At 39.8% G+C, this 16,751-nt stretch overlaps 1 protein-coding gene across 22 annotated transcripts in view; it reads right to left on the bottom strand.

Annotated features, from left to right (window-relative positions):
- The window catches only part of MICAL2 (microtubule associated monooxygenase, calponin and LIM domain containing 2), a 193,326-nt gene that overhangs the window by 96,648 nt on the left and 79,927 nt on the right, over positions 1–16,751 (bottom strand). For 11 of the 22 annotated variants that reach the window (XR_005597517.1, XM_039534214.1, XM_039534217.1 and 8 more), the window contains 9 exons: positions 16,570–16,660; positions 16,329–16,476; positions 13,264–13,463; positions 12,615–12,727; positions 7,396–7,461; positions 6,399–6,545; positions 5,472–5,576; positions 3,352–3,561; positions 3,029–3,130 (listed from right to left, as the gene is read on the bottom strand). Coding sequence is in view for 21 of the 22 variants with exons in the window: in XM_039534214.1 (XP_039390148.1) it covers positions 3,029–3,130; positions 3,352–3,561; positions 5,472–5,576; positions 6,399–6,545; positions 7,396–7,461; positions 12,615–12,727; positions 13,264–13,463; positions 16,329–16,476; positions 16,570–16,660 (1,182 nt within the window). In the remaining variant the exon portion in view is untranslated. The remainder of the gene's footprint in view (positions 1–3,028; positions 3,131–3,351; positions 3,562–5,471; positions 5,577–6,398; positions 6,546–7,395; positions 7,462–12,614; positions 12,728–13,263; positions 13,464–16,328; positions 16,477–16,569; positions 16,661–16,751) is intronic. The other 11 variants (XM_039534213.1, XM_039534218.1, XM_039534216.1 and 8 more) reach the window with 7 other exon arrangements.

Raw genomic sequence — 16,751 nt, forward strand, 5'->3', positions numbered from 1 at the left:
AAACTACAATCCATCGGTGATCTTCCGGAAAACACCATCCTGGTCACTATGGATGTAGAAGCCCTCTACACCAACATTCCACACAAAGATGGACTACAAGCCATCAGGAACAGTATCCCCGATAACGTCATGGCAAACCCGGTGGCTGAACTTTGTGACTTTGTCCTCACCCACAACTATTTCACATTTGGGGGCAATGTATACCTTCAAGTCAGCAGCACTGCTATGGGTACCCGCATGGCCCCACAGTATGCCAACATTTTTATGGCAGATTTAGAACAACACTTCCTCAGCTCTCGTCCCTTAATGCCCCTACTCTACTTGCGCTACATTGATGACATCTTCATCATCTAGACCCATGGAAAAGAAGCCCTTGAGGAATTCCACCAGGATTTCAACAATTTCCACCCCACCATCAACCTCAGCCTGGACCAGTCCACACAAGAGATCCACTTTCTGGACACTACAGTGCAAATAAGCGATGGTCACAAACACCACCCTATACCGGAAACCTACTGACCACTATACTTACCTACATGCCTCCAGCTTTCATCCAGACCACATCACATGATCCATTGTCTACAGCCAAGCTCTAAGATACAACCACATTTGCTCCAATCCCTCAGACAGAGACAAACACCCACACAATCTCTATCAAGCGTTCTTAAAACTAAAATACCCACCTGGTGAAGTGAAGAAACAGATTGACAGAGCCAGAAGAATACCCAGAAGTCACCTACTACAGGACAGGCCCAACAAAGAAATTAACAGAATGCCACTAGCCATCACCTTCAGCTCTCAACTAAAACCTCTCCAGCGCATCATCAAGGATCTACAACCTATCCTGAAGAAGAATCCCTCACTCTCACAGATTTTGGAAGACAGACCAGTCCTCGCTTACAGACAGCCCCCAACCTGAAGCAAATACTCACCAGTAACTACACACCACACAACAAAAACACGAATCCAGGAACCTATACTTGCAACAAAGCCTGTTGCCAACTCTGTCCACATATCTATTCAAGCGACACCATCACAGGACCTAATCACATCAGCCACACCATCAGAGGCTTGTTCACCTAAACATCTACCAACGTGAAATATGCCATCATCAGGGCCGGCTCCAAGGTTTTTGCCGCCCCCAAGCGGTGGGGAGGGAAAAAAAAAAAAAGCCGCTATCGCTATCGGTGGCAATTCAGCGGTAACTCCACAGTGCTGCTTTCTTCATCAGCAGCAATTCAGCGGCAGGTACTTCCCTCCGAGAGGGACCAAGGGACCTGCCACTGAATTGCCGCCGAAAAGCCCGATGTGCCGCCCCTTCCCCTTGGCCACCCCAAGCACCTGCTTGCTGAGCTGGTGCCCGGAGCCGGCCCTGGCCATCATATGCCAGCAATGCCCCTCTGCCATGTACATTGGCCAAACCAGACAGTCTCTACGTAAGAGAATAAATGGACACAAATCAGACGTCAAGAATTATAACATTCAAAAACAAGTCGGAGAACACTTCAACCTCCCTGGTCACTCAATTACAGACCTAAAAGTCACAATTCTTCAACAACAAAACTTCAAAAACAGACTCCAACGAGAAACTGCAGAACTGGAATTAATTTGCAAACTGGACACCATTAAATAAAGCTTGAATAAAGACTGAGAGTGGATGGGTCATTACACAAAGTAAAAACTATTTCCCCATGCTAATTTTTCTTCTACTGTTATTCACACCTTCTTGTCAACTGTTTGAAATGGGCCATCCTGATTATCACTACAAAAGTTGTTTTTTCTCCTGCTAATACAGGCTTGTAATTGATTAGTCTCATTAGAGTTGGTAAGGCAACACCCATTTTCTCATGTTCTCTGTGCGTGTGTGTATGTATATGTCTTCCTACTGTATTTTCCACTGCATGCATCGATGAAGTTGGTTTTAGCCCACGAAAGGTTTTGCCCTAAAAAATTTGTTAGTTTCTAAGGTGCCACAAGTACTCCTCATTCTTTTTGCTGATACAGACTAACACGGCTACCACTTTGAAACCTGAGTCAATTAGATAGCATCTTTCTGCTTCATGGTAGATTAGAGGTGCAGTCAATTTTTTCTGAATCACTGACTTCCATCTCCTCTGTATCACTTAATTTCAAAGGAAAAAGTGTTACATTGGAATTCATGAACATACTGGAGAAAGTTTCCAATATTTCTGATAGAGATTTATGGAATTACACATATACTGACTTCTTTCTTTGGAGAATATCTACGTTGCCCCTCAAGAGAAAATTTTTCATCTCTGTTTCGTATCAGTCAACAAAAGCCTTAACAACAATTTCCCCCTCTCCCAATTCCCTAGTCGTCCTCTATTAGGCCATTAAGTCAGCTCCTTTTCCGTTCAGCGCAGTGAAGGGTCATTAGTAGTTTCCAAATAAAATTCATTCACTGCAGTGGGACAGAGAGAGCATAAGAGAGATTCAGTAGAATCTGGGATACTGGTCTGCAACAGGATAACACACCCCAGGCCTATCTGTACATCTGACAGTGAGGAGTCATGGAAATCGTCACCCCAAAACCTCCACTTCAACCAATATCTTGACTGCACCTGGCCATTCGATCAGAAACCACACCCATGAGTAGCAACAGAAGAAGTAGAATAGTTTTTAAGATAAAACAAACCTATACAGTGAACACATTGATCAGCTGATTGAATATTCACCTTGTCGAGTCATTTCTAAAGCTACCAGCATTTGAATTCTCAAGCCACCTTTACAATGAGCTGTTTTCTTGTATGTTTCAGGTATGCTTAAATATTCTCACACTTTAAATATCTGGTTATTCTATGTTTTCACTAAAAAGAAAGTAATTATGTTATGTATTTTAACAATACAAGTCATTCTGCATGATGTACTAGAATCTGAACTCCTGACTGTTTCAGCTTCATTCAAGATGAAAAGAAGAAGTGAAAATATAAAGTTGCTGCAAACGTTTAACTTACATCTGGTTTCTTCTAGACTATTGTTTTTGCAGCTGCAAAACCTAAATATTCACCTTTGGTAAGTCCACGTATCCAAACATTGAGGCAAGATGAGCTGCTTTCTCTTTAATGTTCTTTTTATGAAATTCCCTATTTGCTACGGACTGAGCTTTCTTCTGTAGTAAAAGTCAAAGAAGGGAAACAGAACAGAGAGACAGATTTTAGATAGCAGACATACAAGAAAAGGCAGAAATTCAATATGCACAGGGAAAGGCAATTTATGTCTTAACTATGTAACAGAAGTATGTAAGTACAGTATATATAGTGTGCATAGAAGAATTAACCAGAATAAACACAGTTAAGAGAGACAGAAGTTAAAAATGAAATAGCTTGTCACCTGATTAATTTTTTCCTCCACGTGCTGAAGGCGTTTAAGCACTCCAGAAATCACAAATGCAGCAGGACAGGTAGATGCAAGAGTTTCTGAAAGCCTGGACTGCATGTCTGTTTTTTCTATAATTCTTGATCCCCTGGCCACACGATCAGAACCATGCAAAGATTGCTTTGGTTCTCTGACCACATGTTCAGTACTAGCTACTGCCTGAAACTGGGAAACACTTCAAATGAAAAAAGTTGTTCTCGGACTATCATGCAACTCATGCATGTTCTAAGACAGCACACACAACAGTGTATCATAGCCATGCACGTATCTAAGCATTTCATATAATGCAGTATTCTTCCATGTTTTAAAACACTGCATTACTATAAAACTCACGCATATTTCCATGCACTGGAGTATATTTGGACCATACAACACATGCAGGTCTTCACATCCTGTAGTCTAGCTATCTCTCAGTCTCTATGTGTAACTCTAAATAGTGTGACTAGACAGGGGTTCTCAAACTGGGGGTCGGGATTCCTCAGGTGATCATGAGGTTATTACATGGGGGGTCGCGAGCTGTCAGCCTCCACCCCAAGCCCTGCTTTGCCTCTAGCATTTATAATGGTGTTAAATACATAAAAAAAGTGTTTTTAATTTATAAGGGAGGGCCACACTCAGAAGCTTACTGTTTGAAAGGGGTCACCAGTACAGAAGTCTGAGAACCACTGGACTAGAGGGGGAATTCAACACATTCTCCTGTGATGTCCTGCAGTGTTGTGCATTATTACCACAGAAAACATGCATGAAACTGTGAACTACTGAAGTGTAAAAATACCTCTGAGGAACACAACTTACTTCGCATCATTCGAGATCTACTCTATTAGAGCCTAAGCAGAATACATTTCAGGTCCAAAGGTTTGGGGGTTTTGATAAAGTAAGAGGTGGCTCCAAAAAATCAGACTACAAATAGAAATGGTCTTTGAACCACACCTGTGGTTTCATACTGTAATTAAAAATGATCCTCCCATTGGTATTTTCATGAAATCAGGTCTTCTATTTTATAATGGCTGATCAATTACATGAAATTAGGAAATAAAAAAATTCATATTTCTCAAAAAGACAAAACACGTCAGCCTGTAAATTGTTAATTAATGGTACACTATACACAAGGATATCTTTCTTTAAACAATGATTCTCATTCCATTCATGCAAACCAAATCACGTTCATTGTCTGAATTATTGGCTGATCTACCCTTGCACCCATCAGATAGAGGGAAGGAGTATGGAACAAGGAGCTCACATTCTACAGCAGGCCACTCTGATTTTTCTGGCATGCCAAGAATGGTCTTCCACAAAATAGAAACAAGACAGCAACCTGAACTGCATAAGATAATATTCAGCCTTTTTAAAATTAAGTATCAACACTGTTTGATATGGGACTTTAAATTTGGCTTCTTTTTTTTTTTTTTTTTTATTCAGTGTTTCGTTCTGGGCTACAATGAGGTTCCTAGCTTAGATCCTTACCACAAAATATCTGGGGCTCCACCCAAAAGGACTGGAAAATGGATAACTGTTTAGCTCTTAGATGCTTATCTAAATTGAATCCCAACCCTTTGTTGAGCGCTGAGTCATGGATCATTCTGAATTGTTTCATAGGGTCAAACTGAGCAAAACTCCCTTTGTCTTAGCATTCTATCAAACTACACAGCTTATTGTACATGCATATATCAACACATTGAATGTATTGCAGTATTTTTCTAGCATACAAAATTTATATATACTGCAACATATATACACAACTTCTCCACTGATGTCAATGGGAGTTTGCTTGATTTAAGCACATAGAACTTGACCCATACACATTTAGAGTGCTTTGCATGCATAAACTCATGCTTCAATCAGCTTTCTGATCTTGTCTGAAGAGTGTAATGTAACTTTAACATGGGGGGGGGTCTCTTATCATTCACCTCTTTTTTCTGTATTATTTTGGGTACTACCACACTAAATTCAAGAACCCTAAATTCAATTAATTTGAGTGTTCTGGAGTCATTTTGAAGACATTGAATCCTGTCGTACTATGTGAAAATAGTATGTTAATTATTTATAGAAAGATTTTTCTCCTTATGAATTCCTACCTGACTCTTTGGTGGAGGTGAAGGACTTGGCTCCTTAGGCTTAGTAAAGCGAGGATTAGCAGGAGAATCAGAGGAAGAGAGCAGGGCTGGTTTATCTACTAGCTCCTTGTATAACATTTTGAGTGAAAACAAAACATAAGAGTGGAAAATCTTAAGAAAAGGTAAATAGAACAAGATATTTCGAGACAGACAGAAAAAGAAAGAAAAACTGCTTAAAGGGATCCCTAAAAGGGCTTTATCCAGATGTTCCACACAGCCCTTTTGGAGTCAAACCAAATTAATGGCCTGCTCTCCCATTACAACTATACTTGGAAGTGTGCGTGTGGAATACTAAATATTTTAAACAGACTATGGTTAACTTTAAACATGAGCAGTCCTGCTGAAGCCACTCGTGATCAACTGCAAAACATGCACAGTATATTCTGTTCATTTAATGACAATGCATGCATCAAAAGATTAGACGCATTGTCTTGTATTTTCTACATTTTCTTTCCTAGACAAGAATTACAATGAAAAGAAGATATTCCACTGGATCCTTTTGTCTTGAAAGCGACTCTGTATCCTTTACTAACATCCACAAAACATGAAAACTGAAGAGCTTTTACAAAACCTTAGTCAGCAGACCTATGACAACTTATTGTTGCAAAGCTCCACTATAAAGCCATAGCTTCAGAGACAAGTTTGCAGTACGTTTCAAACCAACACAATTACACTATGTATTACTATGCAATGGGCACCTACATAGTCACCAATTAGTTTCTCCCTAAATGCAATGAAAAGGATATTTTCTATACAAATTTTAGACAAATTCTTAAAAAAAGCTTCTTCAAACTCACTACAGATGCAATTTTTATCTGAGAATTACTGTTTTGTTCATGAGGAGAGATTACTTGAATTTCAAAGGTGAATTTTACATTCGTCACTCACCTGTCTCCGGAGAGATGTGTTTGGGGCATTTTCTTCAAACTTTGCCAACAGCTGCGTTGCCATTGACTTTACTTTATTTTGATTCATTCCTTCTCTGTCGCCCTGATCTTTACCAGAATTCGTACCCCGACTAGAAAAACGTGAAGCCTGTAAAAAAAACCAAACAGAGAATTTTTCTTCAAGTATGAAATTGAGACTTACAGTGATATTACACCAGACACTCTCAGCCTGAGAAGAATGATGTCATTTTGTGACACATCTGCTTATTTCAAAAAGTAACTCACTTTTACAGGACAGTAAAAAAAAAAAATCACTTATATAAACAAATAGATTACTCTCTTGGGTGACCCATCCCTCCAGTGAGAGAAAGAGAACAGGATTTACAGAAATTGAACTGACACTGCTGAACATAGAGCAAGAAGCCATAAAAAACAAAATCAGGAAGGGAATGGGACTCTTGCCGGAAGGAAATGCTGTTAGGAAGTAAGTTAAATAACTGAGCTGTGACAAGAAAAGCAACTATACACACCTACCCCGAGATAACGTGACCCGATATAACAAAAATTTGGATATAACATGGTAAAGCACCGCAGTGGGGCGGGGCTGTGCACTCCGGCAGATCAAAGTAAGTTTGATATAACATGGTTTCACCTATAATGCGCTAAGATATTTTGGCTCCCGAGAACAGCGTTACATCAGGGTAGAGGTGTATATGTATTTCCTAAACCAGAATAGGAATTTAAAAAATGAAGATCTCTCACTTTTCCTTTATAAATAACCTGAAAAAAAATAATTTAGCTTCACTACTGTGTAGAAGAAAAATTAAAGACTGCAAACTCCTCGGGACGTGGGGGGGAGGGGAAAGGGGGTATGTCTTAATCAGCACAGAACACAAAAGTTCAGATTTGGGGCCTCTGTTAAATCTGCTTCCTGCTACTTCATTAACTCTCTTCATGTGGAAGATGTGGTTAACATAGCAACAAGAATTAACACCCACCTCTTCAAAGCCACCGAGGCCCTTTCGACGCCTTTTGTTCATATCATTTTCTTCTCTCCTTTCAACCTGCAACAATAAAGCCAAACAAGTTATGTTGAGCACAACTATATTTACACAGAATTTATTAATCAGTATGTTAAAAATATTCAACTTAGTGAACAGGGAAGTGGGGCCATGGGGTAGTTTGCAGAGTGGGACTGGGCTCAGGAGTTTCAGGACTTTTGGGTACTTATCCCACTTCTATCACTGATTACAGCCCTGATTCAGCAAAGGACTTAAGCACATGCCTAACCAAGCACACAAATAGTCTCACTAACTTTAGTGGGAATACTGACATGCTTAAAGCTAGGTATGTGCATAAGTACCCTGCTGAACTGAGACTTATTACTGAACTTCAATGGGACTAATGGATATGATTGAATTCTTGGTCTCAGTTTCCCTTGTACGAAATCTCAAAGGAGTGCTTCAGGGATTAACGATTTAGGGGACAATCTTTAAAGGTATTTAGTGCTCATAAAGCACTTTGACATTCTTGGATGAAAGGTATTAAATACAAATTATATTATAATTAAAGTGTAATGGATTTCAGGTAAAGTTAAAAAAATATACACAAGCACATCCCCCTCCCCTCCCACCTCTCACCACGCACCCCATCAGGTAGATTCTCAAGCACAAACATAGCTTTCCTCCCCTTCAGAAAAACTGTCTGCTTCATTCACAATTCTATCAAACTGATTATGGTCTTGATTCAGTAAGGTATTTAAGCACATGTATAACTTTAAGCATGTGAGAAGCAATTGATTTCAACTGGGCTACTCTCACGCTTAAAGTTATGCATGTGTTTAAGAAATTTACTGAATCAGAGCCTACTTGAATAGACAGACAAGTGATATTACCCTGTCAAATGACTTAGTGATTTAAAATTTACATCGGCTCTCAGTAAAATTCAGTCCTGGAACTCTGGTTCAACTTCCATAAACAGGTAAATTGTAGGAAAAAGTAATTATAACATGGACAATCTTTCTGCCTGGTAAACATGTCAGCCGATGTTGTTTCTGTATAATAGTCAATAAAAACCACAGTTCAGTCATTTGTATTTGTATGAGCGGCAACTGAGCAACATTCCATGACAGTAATAAAAAGGAGGAGGGGGGGAGAGGGAAACGGGACGACAAACAAGCAATGAATACAAACTTCTTTTTAATATTTTCCACAGCTTATAATAAATCATTCTAGAGTGAATTGAAGTTATCTCAACCTTAACTTCTGGGCAAATACCAAAAGAAATAGATGACGATATTTTGAATACTGTGCCTTTCAAGCATTGGCTCTCAGTAATCTAGTTTCCCGTCCTACGTAAGCATCAGTCTGCCCAGCAAGACTGAACAGTGCAATAGCACAATGTGTTCTGCAGAATAGTTTGTACATAAAAGCGGAGACCACACAAGAGAATGAAGGGCACAATATCACATTAACTTTCAAAATTTTATACAATGAACTGTGATTAAATTTTTTAAAGACCTAGACTACTAAGCAATTAATTGCACAGTGACTCCACGCCTGCAGACTGTGCTCATTATCATGTAAACACCTAAAACTCATTCTATAGTCTGGAGAAGTGCAGGAAACCTCAGTTCCTCTGGAGCACTGCAGACACTTTAATAGGAAAATGAAAAACATTATCTAGCCCGGTACATATTGGCAAACAAACTGCAGCCACATTACCCTCAGCCTGCAATTTCCTAATCTCTCACACACTAGGCAGGGTTAGAGGTCTCCCATCCAACTAATGACCAGCTCTAAGGAAAAGCCAGACAGTGCAGGAAGCAGTGCTGGCAATTCAGTTGGTGGCAGTCTCCCCTTGTGGTCAGTGCTGAATCAAACCCACATAACGTTGTAAGGGCATACCACTGTGTTGGAAGTGCCACCTCTCCAACAAGACACAACACTAAGCACCTGACTATTTGTACTTGTTAATAGGTCCTATATCAATTTTTAAGTCTGTTTTCCTGCAAAGCTAAGGTTAAGTTCTGCCTTGCTACATTTCCACCACCTCTTCAGATAGCTATAGTTTGGGTAAATTCCTGTCCCAAACTGAGGGTGTGCCCACGCAGCAGCTGGGAGGTGTCATTCCCAGCTCTGGTAAATGAAAACATGCTAGCTCTGCTGGAGCTAGTGTGCTAAAATTAGTGGTGTAGCTACAGCTACTCTGGTACATACTCAGGTGGCTAGCCCAAGATGCCGCTTGTGCCACCATGTCAACAATGCTATTTTTTAGGTGCTATTGAGGACAGCTAACACATGTAGGTCTACCCCAGCTGGGATTCACCTTCCAGCTGCTGTGTAAATGCACACTACAAGGTAACACTTTTGAAACACAGAAGCTACACATCACAGAGGAAGTTGTGAAGGTCTGTGGCACTTCCTGCAAAAGAAGTGACCTCGACATTCTTGCTCCCTGAGCCATTTCTAGATGGACAACATTGCACACACACTATATTGGATCTGGGGTTGGAGATGAAAGGCGTCTGAAGGGAAAGCATTATTTCTTCTTTCCATGGAGCATTGTGATGGTGGTGCCAAAAGGAGGCCACAAAGCAAATTCCCTCTCATCGTTTATCTCATCTGTAAACTTTTTTGAGGAAAGGAAGCAGTTATTGTTTTATCAAATGCTGTGTACATGTGTAACTGTACTCCAAGATTTAATGTAAAGAACTCCCAAAAGCTGCTGCTCTCACTGGACAATGCAAAGTGCTGAACTATTGTATTAATTCCTACTTCTGCTGCTCGCAGAGGTCAAGAAGTACCGGTATCTCTTTTGTCTACCAGTTAATGAGAGAGGACTAAACACCTTAGTAGTGGGGAAAGATTTCCACTATTGAAAGTCTGTTTACTTTTGTAAGTAACTAAGGAAAAAACAACATGGCAATAAGAAGAGCTCCTCTCCAAAGGAAATCATCTGTTTTAATAGAGCACAATGTTTTATTTTGCCTATTTGGCTTGTCTCTAGTTTGGCTGGTTGGTAAGTGTGTCACTCTGGTTTTGTTTGTGGGTGTTTGATGGGTAAAAGTTGTTACCTAATAAGGATATATGAGATAACTAGTGAGTGGCTGACTGGTCACATGCTTTAAAAATGTGTTTATGGAATTAGCAACATGTAAGACTCAAGTAAACCTAGGAAATATCTGTAGGCTCTGAAGCACTTTCTGGGTTAAGAAAATCTTGTTTAGGTAGCTGGTTTACACCAGAATTGAAAAGACAAGGTGGAAGCAGATTTATAGCCAATAAAGGAAAACTATGAACATTATATTTTAATATATACATACATATACACATACACACACACAGGCAGTCCTGTTAAGATCTTTGGACTAGGAATGAAGGAGTGGGAGAGCTGCCTTCTGTTAATTTTGCAAGTTAACATGTGAGGCAATGAAAAACTAAAAGTAAAAAAATCTGAAGTGCTTGTATTGGCAGATATTTTTTCTTTTACTATGCAACAGACTAAAGTTACAATAGAGCAGCAAGTTAGGCCTGTTACAAACATGGCTTCTTTGCAACAGCTGGAATTATTGAAAAAAATAAGGTTACAGAACGGTGCAGGAAACACAACCTCACACGAGTTTGCATTAGATTGTATTTTCAGGAAACAACCATGGAGGTTAACGAACTATGCTGTTATCACAGCTTTACAGAGCAGCAGCCACGTTCTGGTGTGGGTTGGCTAGCACTTCATAGCAATTAGATCTGAACAATCACAGAGGGACATTGTCTTTCACCCCCAATCCCACTCTCATCTTCCCTTTTTAAAACTGAGCCTGCACAGTCTGGCTCAAAGTCAACAAACAGCCTCTCCAAGTTCCTGTCAATTTAGAGATAGGATTGCATTTGGGGTGGGGAAAAGGGTAAATACATAGGATAGCAAAGTTATTTAACAGGAAAATATGTAACTGAATGCATCTCCAAAGTCATTGTCTTGGAAGAGCTTCTATTTATTTAAGGAAAAATAAAAACACTCTCACCAGCCCCAATCCTGCATCAGGCTCTGCTAGCCCAGATCCCTGTGCCCTGCACGGTTTCACTGACTTCAACAGGCACAGGGTGCTTTATGAAGCACAGGGAATTGCATACTTACTAGCAATTCTCCATTACTCAGCAGCACTTATGATAAAGTAGGAGAGAGAAAAAATAAGGGGACATGTGAATGGATTATTGCCTAGGGGCCAGATCCTCCAAACACTTACAACAGTAAATGTTACTCTTGGTAGTGAACTTTCCCATTGATTTCAAGGCCGTAGGCATTATTCTTCTGTAAGTTTGGAGGATTGGCCCCTAAAATGTTTTGGAGAATGGAACCTGAAAATGTGGTATCAGTAGTATTAACCTCAACTATGGCTTTTCCAGGTCATTAATTTCATTGCTATAAATAAGATATTTAATAATTGAAAAATTCTCCCAGAATCACAACTATTATTTGAGTGTACATGTGGTATGGTAATATAGATTTCACTCTTCTATATGAAGTACTGCAAGACTACAGTACAACTTTGATAAAAGGCATGGTTAACTGATGCAGGGAAAAATTCAAGATTTTCTCCAGTCTTTTCGTAAGTCTATAAAACTTTATAGACTATTTTTCATTATATGTTAACAGTGGAAAAACTGACCAGAATATCAAAAAGTTTTTTAAATGATTTGCAAAAACAGGCCATCTTTTTATGTTGCTCACAAATGAACAATCTGGAATTGAATAAAGCTAAAGTAGAAAATGTTTTAAGAAAGGACACTGGCAAGTTGAAAAATCTTATATCTTTTAAAAAAAGATTTATTTACCTATGTCAAATAATATCACAGTAGTCTGGACAGTTAACGTAAACTAGTTAGATAAGTTTTTGCTTTCTACTTTTTCATTGTTTGCACACTCAAAACTCCTGTTGAACATTAACAGGAATTTAGGATTTGCAATTATAAGACTGCATTATAAGAACTAGTTGGTTTCTAGATAATGTCATTGATGACTAGCATAATGTTCCTATGCTTAGAGTTACAAACATCATAACGAATATTTTTGTTTAATAAGACAACACATCCTTGTCTGCATTGGAATTATTTTCATATAACCATGAATATATTCTACTGGTTTACATTATGTAGAAGTATGATAGTATATCATTAACCTACTAATATGAGGTAAAGTAGTAGAGGGCAAAGAACCTTACTTTTGGTACTCGCTTCCTTGGTAACGTTAAATTGATGTAGTTATTAAATATGAAGTTTGATGATTTTGCTGAGCAAAGGTCATTATTTTCTCCATTTTGCTTATCCACAGCATCTGTTAAAATGAAGATATTGCACTCTTAAGATATTGTATTCACATAAGAGTCACTTTTCAAAGCACTGTCTCTGTAGAAACAATATTTTTGCAGTCTACTAGTAGTAGCATTTATACATGAGTGTGTTGGAGCCCACTCTCCCCGCAGAACGAATGAATGAATAAATAAAATCTACATATGTTTTTTAAAAATTGGAAGAAAATCCCATATGAATAAATATGGAGAGAACAACATCCTAAGCAAGTTACTATAATGTTTGACAGTATTATCTTAATGATAGTGGCAGTTACTCAGTGCTCTCCTGCTTTCCGAGACCATTTAGGAATTGAAAGCCTTGATCCAAATCAAATATTTTTTCCCTTTCCGTTTTAAACATGAGATAACTACTACAGACAGCAAAAGGAGTCAAACATTCCAGAGTGGTTATACTGTAGCTGTGAGAAACGGACTTTGGCCCAACATCGGGGTAATTAGGCATATTAGGTGAAATGATCATTCCAATTTCTGTAAAAATGAAGAACAATGGTTTTCTTACCAACTGCTCTCAGAGGGGTTCCTCTAAATAGCTCATAGAATTTTGAGAGGTACATGACCATGCTGAGTTTATCAGGCTCTCCAGCAGACGCCATCTCTTTCCCAGTGGTTACTGGAGGAATTCCAAACTCTCGTTCAGCAATGTCAAACACCAGCTGGTTGTTTTCAACAACATTTTCTTCATTCAAAGAGTCAAAGTCACTGAGGAATAAAGCATTAATATCGGGTGGGTTTGGGGGAGAGCTGCCTTCTGTCATTTTCACAAAAACAATAAAAGCACTCATTTGGGAATGTCATGACTGAAGTCACGATTCAAGACTGCCTGCACGTTTCACAGGGTTGCATTTGTGAACTGTATCCAAATTTACAGACAAGGCATACAACCCAAAGCACTTCCCTACAATGTTTGATGTTCACTTTTCAAATTAAATTTCAAAAACGTCACTGAACCTAATTTTTCAAAACTAGTTGTAGAGAAAGAATTTCCTGATCTACCATGTGAAAAATGTAACCATACCACAAACAGTACAAACAATCCTTCCCTTCCAGAATATAGCTGCACTGCTACATGTTCCAACCGCTGCAAGTGATGCACTTTGCTTTTAAACACTGGAATAATCCCAATTCATTTAGAATTAAAAGTAATCCAATTCATGACCACATAGATTAGTGAATTGTGAGCTCAGACTAGCACCACATTCTCTTATAAAAAAAGTGTCTCTCTCACACACACACACACACACACACACAAATTGTTGTCCTTGCGATAAATTGGACAGTCATGTGATAAATTTATCACACACTTTTGACCGCACTACCTGCCCCCAATCCATTTTCTCTGGGACTCAATAAAATTGCAATCCCAAGTAGTTTCAAGCAGACATTTTTAAAAAAAAATAAAGCTGCTAGCAAAGATGTTTCCTCCACCTCATGCCAAACATGAAATTCTGTGCCCCAAAAGAGTGATCTCTTCCTGATGCCCAAGATGGCTGAAATTCAGTCATGGGCCAGTAGCTGCTTTTATGAATCCAAAAGCATCAATTCTAAAATCTGATGGTAGAAGTCTGTACAGCGCTCTGGATCTCATTACTGGGTTTAGTGCTTCATATTGATGCCCTCCGGCCAATAAGATTAGCCAGTATTTGGGGCCTTGCCAGGTTGTTTCCTTTAGGAGGAGAAATTGATGCCGGAGTCGGATATTTCTTAGGTGGAATCCTCTTTAGTTACAAAGAAAGCATGCAAAGTCCTATTTCCCTAAACACAGTAGAAACAAAACAGCAGGGAGTTTTCTTGCTCAGAAATCTGAATTTCCCTGTCCAGCAAGTACTGTGACCAAAAGAAGGTCTCCGTGCTCCTTCTCACTCTACATTCATGACAGATTCTCTTGCTTTCTGTCTCTCTCATGCCTAAGGTTACAATTATGTCATGGAGTTCACGGAATCCTTGATTTCAGAGACCTCCGTGACATTTTCTGCTTCAGCCCCAGTGCAGTTCTTAGCTGCTGCTGGTGGCAGGACCCCTCACAGCTCCCAGCCGCTGCAGGCACCCCCCTGCAGCTCCCAGCCAGTGAGGAGGGACCCCACAGCTGCCCATTTTGTCAGGGATATTTTTAGTAAAAGTCAGGGACAGGTCATGGGTTTCTGTGAATTTTTGGTTATTGCCTATGACTTGTCCATGACTTACTAAAAATATCCACGACAAAAATCTCAGGCTTACTCATGCCCACACAGCTTGTCAACCCGTCCCTTGGTCATTGTGTTTTCAGTCAGTCCCAGTCCCAGGGAAACCCCTCTTATTCTCCTGAGTTACGCCTTGCCATGTGGCCCACCTTGCACGGTGGCTTCTACGGTTTCCAGTTTCACAAGGCAAAAGGGGCCCAACTGCACCTCCTATTTAGCTGAATAATTAGCATTTAGCAAACCCATCAGCTTTAACCATGTAGGAAACCATTAACGCTTCCATTTATACTAGCTCTTATTTTGGTGCATGTGCCATTTTTTTTCCATTCTGGAGTTTCCAGTTAGGTCTTCTTTTCAAATTTCTGCCACAGTGTCATTGTGGATTTAAAAGTCTGTGTGCATTGGGTAGCCCAGCATGCCTGTGTGCACTTTCCAGTGCCAGAGAGAGTCTGAGAGGATACAGGAGTCATTCCTACCACAGCTTCTCTGGATGTAGGAAGATCACAGGTCTCAATAAGTAGCTGGGACAGAGGACACACACTAACGGTATGTCTACACTGCAACTAGACACCCATGGCTGGCCCATGCCAGCTGACTCAGGCTTGCAGGACTCAGGCTAAGGGGCTGTATAATTGCAGTGGAGACTTTCAAGTTTGGGTTGCAGCCTGAGCTCTGGGACCTTGACACCTTGCAGAGTCCTGGAGCCTGGAAGTTTACGCTGCAATTGAACACCCCTATAGCCTGAGCCCCGCAAACCCAAGTCAGCTGGTACGGGCTGGCCGCTGGTGTCTAGTTGCATTGTAGACATACCCTAAAAGTTTCTGTGTAATTAGTTAGGTCCAGTGGGATATGGTGTGGTTAAGGGATCCCAGAATTAAGACCGAAGAAGGGGGTTAGGGCAGATGAGAGAGTTAATTTGACAGGACTACCTCGGGCATCTGTTACTCGATTTTTGGTGTTCATAATGCAGCTAATATGAAAGGGTGTCAGATTGCTCTGGACAGAGCACATACAGAAACAGTCTAAAGCTGCAAAATTCCCCTGAACTTGCCTCTCTTTTCCAAGAATGTGCTTCGAGGAACACATGGACATAAACCCTCACATTAAAAAAAAAAAAAGGCATGTGATTTCCACTAAAGTCAACAAGGATCATACAGCTAAAAGCCACGCAGCTCTTTGAAAATGTATACCATCAGTTTTAAATGCTGGGCCAAGAACATCTGGGAAAAAACCAAACTCAGCAATGGCATGCACCCGGTTGCAAAAACAAATGTTAAAAGGGGACTCTAAACCACCAGCATTGTTTTGGTTGGCATTACACTAGTCTACACTTTTATAAACTACTTAGAGTATCCTACAATTAGCAAACTCTACCCACATAACTTACATGAGGTCAGGTCTGAAGCGGTGCATAACTGCACACAGCGCAAGGCCACTCCTCCAAGAAGTAGTGAGATCGGTGACATTAACGTTCCTGTAGCCTTCTGTCTGTTTCTGACACCAGGTTAAAAGCTTATTAGGTCGAATATCGGATTCTGCAGGTGTAATATAGGGAGAACATTTCAGTCACTTGCATGCTCTGAACATGAAATGTAAAAGAATCATACCAGGCGGAAAATTTCACATACCATGCCTTGAGACATTGACTGATCTTCTAATAGAGCTGACCCTTTCAAGAGGGCATTGTTGTAGCTCATTTGTAACATACAAATGTCTAACCTAAAGCAAAAACAATTTGAACATGAGTACATGAACCACTGCAAGTGATTTTAATATAATATTTTCTTTTCATGTGAACTTTATCGGATAA

Source organism: Mauremys reevesii, linkage group 4 (assembly GCF_016161935.1).
Source record: "Mauremys reevesii isolate NIE-2019 linkage group 4, ASM1616193v1, whole genome shotgun sequence".
Lineage (NCBI taxonomy): Eukaryota > Metazoa > Chordata > Testudines > Geoemydidae > Mauremys > Mauremys reevesii.